The sequence below is a fragment of the Mercenaria mercenaria genome, chromosome 2 (genome assembly GCF_021730395.1).
Source record: "Mercenaria mercenaria strain notata chromosome 2, MADL_Memer_1, whole genome shotgun sequence".
Lineage (NCBI taxonomy): Eukaryota > Metazoa > Mollusca > Bivalvia > Venerida > Veneridae > Mercenaria > Mercenaria mercenaria.
Window position 1 is genome coordinate 45,000,432 of NC_069362.1, and position 7,626 is coordinate 45,008,057.

The 7,626-nt window shown below is 36.5% G+C and overlaps 1 protein-coding gene across 1 annotated transcript; it reads left to right on the top strand.

The window, feature by feature from the left end:
- The first annotated feature begins 1,336 nt into the window (after positions 1-1,336).
- LOC128549144 (uncharacterized) lies at positions 1,337-1,993 on the top strand. Its single transcript, XM_053525510.1, has one exon. It carries the CDS (start codon positions 1,337-1,339, stop codon positions 1,991-1,993), a length of 657 nt encoding a protein of 218 aa, XP_053381485.1.
- Positions 1,994-7,626: the final 5,633 nt, after the last annotated feature.

Consider the following 7,626-nt stretch of genomic DNA (forward strand, 5'->3'; position numbering starts at 1 on the left):
AATCTTTCACATACAAGGATAGATCATGTGTTAGACAGATTGTCTCATCATGGGGAACGTTTGTGTATAGAGCTAAGATAATCCATCAATGCATATAAAAGTTATGGAGTGGAAACAATTTCACTTGACCTTCAGTAGTGACCTTGACCTATGACTACAACCATAAGTTATATATGTATACAATCTACATATTGCCCTTTATTTACTTACTAAGTTACATGAACCTACCTTGAAAGCTTTTTGAGTAATAGCAGGAGCCAGATTTGCAGACGAACAGATGAACGGACGGACAGAGGGCATTCCTATAGTCTTCTGTCGTTTAAAGAGAAGGCAAAATATGAGAATGACATCTTTGCTATTTGTGAGCCTAACTTTATTTATAGTCGCCAATGGTTTCTACTATGGGTGACTCCTACAGTTTTAGTATAAGGAGAAAATGCATTCCAAATCCAGAAGCTTCCAAAGGTTCTATTAAATGCAAAGTGCAAATAGCCATTTTACACAAGACAACAGTTAAAAGACAAATTTATAAGAGCGTTGGAAATTTCATTACGAGTTGGGCCTGAAGTTTTCATTCAGGGTCCTCAGATTATTCATACTTTTCTTGAAAATTCTGTTGAAGTAATAAATGATACATTTAAACTTTTCAACCTAGACGTAAGATGTTTGACTTATAAACAAAAAAAGGAGAAGAAAATAACTTATTTTGGCGTAAATAGTATAAATAAATGCCTTATATTCTATTATATAGACTAATACAACTTTACTTTACTTAAGAAATAAGAGATAGTTGAGCAATGTTTCAATACATCAACATAATACAAGGGCGTAGCCAAACTGAATTATCATCAGCGATGTGTAACTGATTCATTTACTACTTTTTAACTTTTACTCTTCTTATTATGACTGCAATGAGAGCTCGAGTAAGTACTATTTCATCAGTATTACATTATTATGTAAATGCTTTAGAATAGGTGGTAAATTAAATATGAATACAGAGCACACAAGGCGACGGAAAAGAGGAGAAGGCAAATAAAAAATGGCAGCTTGTCGATTTAAGATCTTTATTTTAGCATAAATAAAATTTTAGTTTTGACTTTAATTTTAAACAACATATCTTACTTGATTACATCTTATAATATGCTGTATGTTTTAGCGTTGACTGTGGCCAACGCAGCAATGGGAAGACGAATTGTACTGATTGGTAAAAAAAGGCAATGGCAAAAGTTCAACAGGTAACACTTGCCTTGGTAAGGAAGCTTTCAAAGCAGACAGTAGTCTGATCACAGTGTCCCAAACTTGTAACAGTCCGAGTTCCTATAAAAACACTTACACCATGTTAGAAACTCCAGGGTTACTGGGCACTGATGTATCACTAGGGACACAATTGTTGGAAATACAACAGTCAGTAGAGATCTGTCCAGAACCACATGCATTTCTGTTGGTATTTAGCTCCGAAACCGGTATTACAAAAGATGAAGAATACACTATAGATTTACTTCGTGTTGCATTTGGCGAGAAAGTGTTTGATCACTGCATTGTTGTATTTACACATGGAAATAAGTTTGATTCAGACCAGGAATTCGAAAAGTTTTGGAAGCAGTCAGGAATGATAGTTAAGCTTGTAAAAAGTTGCGGAGGACGAATAGTAAGGATAGAGAACAATGATCAGATTAATCCTATAAACGTTTTTATTGATTTGATAGAAGCCATGTCTGACAAAGGAAACAAAACATATCACTACCCATGGATAAAAGAACACAAACGTGTGTTGCAAGCATACATAGACAAATACAATGGCATTGGGTATTTACGACATCAGCTGTCAGTTTTAGCACACGCCCTTGGCAAAGTTCTTGCTTCTGAAGTGTGGAGAGTTATGCTTTTTGGGGGAATAATTATTTCACCCAGTGCTTTGGGAGTTAGTTCTGCTGGTTATATTGGTTATATGGCTGCTGGTATGCATCTTCCGGAACTCTCGGACCAGCTATAATTAACGGCGGCGGTGCAGTAGCCGCCACAGCACGGTCAGTAGCCACTTCGGCAAGATTCTTGTTTACATAGTACTGAACTTACAATCATATTTCATCTTTACGAAATGTAAATGGGTATAAATGCTCTTCTTAATGTGTGTATGATTGTCGCATTTTTGAGAGGATCTATGTTTTATCCTGTTTTCTTTGGCTTTTGTCTACGTACGCTTAATTAACTCATTTTAAATAGGAACAATCTTTAGATGATTTAGCTGGCAATTTTGTTTTCACAGAAGAACTCGGCCATTATTACGTGAAATACATTTTAATTGTTGGCTTGGTTTCTATGTTTCAGTTGTCCATATTTAACTAACCAACATTTCATTTTAACTTTGCAGATGAAATTGACAAACTGATTATGTTTAAGATTGTTTGTCTATTTAGTTATATCATACTGATTTTTTCAGCTTAAACAATGAAAGTGTTTAGTTTATTAAAATCAAAGTAATACTTTCAAAAGAAAAGAGCCCTTTGCTGGCATTTTATCGACTGGTGCGGTAGAATAGAGTTTTGCTACTTTCCAATCCTGGGTAGTCACTACTTAGCTTTTGGTTGTCATGAAAACTTTCGCGAAAGTGAAGAAAGTTTTCTCGTTGATAATGGAGTATTTCATGAAAACAGAAACGTATCATGAAGACTAGTTAAATATGTTTACACGAAATTATGCTAGTTAGTGCTCTGAACTGACACCACTTAAAGAACGTTAAAAAATAGCCAACTAGATCAAAGTTCATGAAAGCAAAATTTGTTCTGAACTGAGACAACTTCACAAAAGTTATTATAACAAAATTTCGCGAAACCAGACAAACGTTTTCACGAAAACTTTTAATGATATCTGCAATTTTCCTTAATGTCCTCTATCATTAGATATTGCCCGCTCGTGATGAAATAATGCACGGAGGGGCACCTGGGGTCTTCCTCCACCATTAAAGCTGGAAAGTCGCCATATGACCTATCATGTGTCGGTGCGACGTTAAACCCAACAAAAAAAATCATTAGATATATAGGTTACAGGATTCGTGTCCATGGTTACATTAATTTAATTCAAGAAAACACTATTTTCTACTGAAATCTGAACAATTTTAGAACATATAGAGTACATAAGTACCAACTTATCAATGAAAACGGAAGAAAAGGTACTACAAATCAAACGTCCTAATTTTTATTTGAAAATGGCCGTATCATGGTGGTATCAAGTACTGTTTCAAAATATTTAATCGGGATAATTACTGTAACATCTAATGATTCATTCTGAAAGACACGTGTATTTTCTACAAAATTACACCAAGCTGCTGTTTATGAAATGGTTTTTCTGTTCTTGGAAAGAAAACAATCCATAAGGCACCTGAGAATATGAGAAAACAGCATATATCTACATATTCCTGAATATTTTAGATTAAAGATATACTCTCAAGCTTATAAATAATTTATATTCGTCTGTCTCTTATATTACTGAATAATTGCTTGAATCTTCTTAGAATGCTAAGATTTCCATTATCAAAATTTTCTCACAGTGTACCCATTCCGGCATGTTGAGATATCAATTGATCATGCACCCCTGTATGTGAAGATGAGTAATGTAATGTCTTTATTATCTCGATCTTCAAGACTTGCATACTGAATTTAATATTTATGCTCCTCCCCTTTTTCTGTAACTTATGCAGATACTTTTGTTTTTATTTTTACTTTATATCTTCAGCATTTTGTAACTGGTCAACTAGATCCTGTTCCAGCCACCCCTTTTGAAAAACCAACACCAAATAGAAAGTGTGCAGCAGAGATAATCAACTGTGAATCTAAACGCCGTTAACTAAGAAGACACTTCTGAAAAAGTCTAAAGCTCCATGGTCTGTTCAGATGTTAAAAACATAACCCTACCAAATTTTGACAGTCTCCTTGACAATTGTGAAAATTATAAGAAAAATAGATTTGAAAAGTGTGAACGTCTTTAAAATGAACCTCAGGATTGTAATTACAATTTTCATAAGTCAGTGCAAACTGATGCTTACAAAAACAAAGACAAATATCAAACAGGGAATGCCACGTACCAAAATCGCAGCCTCCCCAAAACGAAACCTACAGCACGCAGATGTGCACACCACACACACACACACACACACACACACACACACACACACAAAGACAACACACGAGGACAAAACGAACAAACAAAGGAACACATACACATACACGCGCACACACACAAAGCCTACACAAGAGAACAAAACGAACAAACAAAGGAACACAGTGGGGCACCGCCTTGGAAATGTCAGTGGCAAAAGCACCACTGGGGATCTTAAACCGGTTTATGGTGCGCACCCAACCTCACTCTTATCCCCACCATGTTCCAAAGACGCGGGACAGTGTAAATAAAAGTAATCCCCTCCAGGTGAATCTCTAACACATGTAATTGAAACAAAAAGGCATGGCATGTAAAACACAAAAATGTAATCCATTTGTAGAAAATATTCTGAGTAGTGATAAACTTTTTTTTCATTACACTGATGTGCTAACTGTTGAGCTTGTAAAATTGCTGTTTGAACAGATTCAACCCGCTTCTCGGAACTCAAAATTGTGGGATGGCCACAGGGGACATGTATCTGGTATGAAGATAGGCAGAAAGAGGAAAATACATTTTGAGGTACTAATAATTTGACTCGTGAAATTTTGCAATGGATATGACTCATACCTGTTTTAATGTTTCTGCAAGTCATGTCGGTAGATATTTTTCTATATGTGGCAAATTTATTGGACCACTGTTTTAAAGGCTTGCGTATCTGGCCAACAAAGGATTTAGCAAAGTCAAACTTGCCAAGTGATTTCTCCAAATACCCATATACCAGAGCTGTCATGGATTGCACTGAGTACTTTGTGAAGAAGCCTATAAGACCTGTGGCACAGAAGCTCACATGGTCAAATCATAAACATGCAAACACATATTGCCATATTGCAGTTGATTGCTATTTCACCAACTGGAACTATCACTTTTATTTCAAATCTGTATAGCGGATCTGTGTCTGATGTTAGTATCGTCAAGACTTCTCAGTTCTTTGCTAAGTAAAACCAGGAGATGACATTATGGCCGAGAAAGGTTTTAATATCAGACACTTATCATTACCTAAATAAACATTCTAGCACTTTACACATGGAAAAGCTCTAATTAAGAAAGCTGTTAGCAGGCAAGAAAAATCTAAATGTCCGCAGGCAATTAGGCGAATGAAGACATTTAATTTTTGATGGTCTTACAGTGTCTGTTTGGAGGTGATACTGTGGCAATAACAATTTACAGTTTTAACATTCATTTTGTTAGTTTGTTAATTCTCTAGCACACTGGTAGGGACACGACAATTTCGCGACATTTGCGCGAAAGACTGTCGTTCGTCGTTGCTCGTAGCCGTGTGTCGCGTGTAATGTCGTGTGCCACGGTTAAAGAAAAAGACAAGTCAACAATTCCATGATATTTTCGCGATATAATGCCGAGTGTCGTTGTACATTGTCGTATGTCGCGTTCTAAGGGCGACACACGACAATCAACTCGATGCACGTCAAGACATACGACATTAAACGCGACACCGGACACGACACTCGATAATGAATAACGACACTCAATTTTACTGCAATATCTTTTGCCAAAACCTAGAGCGACAATGATAACATCAAATGTCAAAATGTCGTGTGTCATTGTAAATTGTCGTGTGTTGCGTTGATTGTCGTGTGTCGCCCTCAAAGTGCGAAAGTTGACATTCAGCGCGGCACAAACCGGATTTCGTATTGACATCTTATATAATGATGGATAGTAATGAGAGGATAATGCAATTACCATAACTTTTTCAAGACACTTTTCTGTTTATTTTCCTCTCGTACTTGATGTTTCTTCAAAAAAAAGATGGTACAGTTCTAGACAACACACTTCGGCAGTTCATGCTGCAGACATATATGTTTTATCCAACATTTTAATTGCCTGTCTATGAAGATGGAACAATCATAAAGAGTTACTTCCTTGGAAGCAATGATTACAGCAATCGCAACCAGAGCCACACACCACAAAGCCGGCTAACATAAAACTGTAGTGGAAAGATACAACACACGGTGTGACATTCTATATGTAATGAAACATTTTAAAACTGAGTGAAGCGGACCAAATGGGTAGGGAAAGGAAGGGGGATAAAACCCAAACACACACTCAAGACAACATTCAATATACATACAATGATACGGACAACAGGACAGTTGAAAACGGGTGCACAGACGTGGAAGTCTTTGAACATCAGTACTGAAGACCAGCTTAAATGGAGTTTACCAACGAATTAGGCTTATATAGGCTGGATTCAGTGTTGTTATCTTTTCTGGTCCTTGGGGATCATGAAGCCCATTCAACATTCAGCATTCTATGCTTCAAAGGGATCTTTTTACAGATTTTATTAGTCACTTTCAGTACAAATTGTACGCCTAACTATAAAAATCAAATAAAAGGACTGTAAAATATCCATTATCCATCAGCGCTTTCTGCTGAAACTGACCCTAAGTTAGAATTTCAAGACAGTAACAGTGTTACCAAACTTACTGGAATGGCCGGAGAAAAGGGGGGCATTGCCTCTTTCGGTATTTATCTGTAGGCATAGGCAGACTATATAAACTATAAAGGCGTTCATTCTCTTATACAAAATTAAAAACACATCAAGACCTTTTTCAAAATGTTGATGGGTCAAGTTTAATTTTATTATTAATGCCAGGGAATTATTTTCAGTCGAACAAGCCGGAAAATGAGTGCTCAGATTTAAATGGACTATGAGGTATTTTCTATGTTTCCATGACAAATAACGTGTAAACGTAAATATTTCGTGATGCAAATGCTACTAATATGCCAAGCAAGACTCGTCAGGTTATTCAGCAAGGTAATACAATAAATTAAAGAAAATGCTGTACAGAGCGAAAACTAGATTTATTTGAATCGCCTATTAGACCTACACTTACGCCATCAAATTCCTCAGATGCTTTATTGTAATTATAGACTGACGTATGTATCGATACGAATATAGAATTTTATTTAAAACATTTTCACATACGTGTGAAATAAGACTCTATTAATCACGTTTATGTGACAGAGGTGTTTGCCCCTAAATGGTGAACAAGAGAATCTCATTTTACAAATTTTACAGATTTTGAAACATCATGTTTTGTCATTATGATCACCACCAATATCACAATCATAGTCTTGAGGGGCATATATATTTTTCATTATTTAAAAGCCGGCGTCTGTCCGTCCATCCGTCTGTCTGTTTGTCTGTCTCCATTACATTTTTTACGAATAATGGTTTCAAATCTAGTTGTGCATATCGTTTGTGTCCTACATCTTTTCTCGGAAGTTGATAAAATGAAATAGCATGAATACATCACTGCTGTCAGTAAGAAGGCAGACGAAAAGCATGACGCAGAGGCCAACAAGCAGCCTTACTTGCAGATAGCAAAGCAAAGTCGGACGCAGTGTTGCAGACATGCAAATCGTGCTGAACGCAGCGACTTTACGTACAGATGGGCAAGTCAAGCTGGACGCAGCGGGCTTAAGTACAGATAGACAAGTAAAGCCAGACGC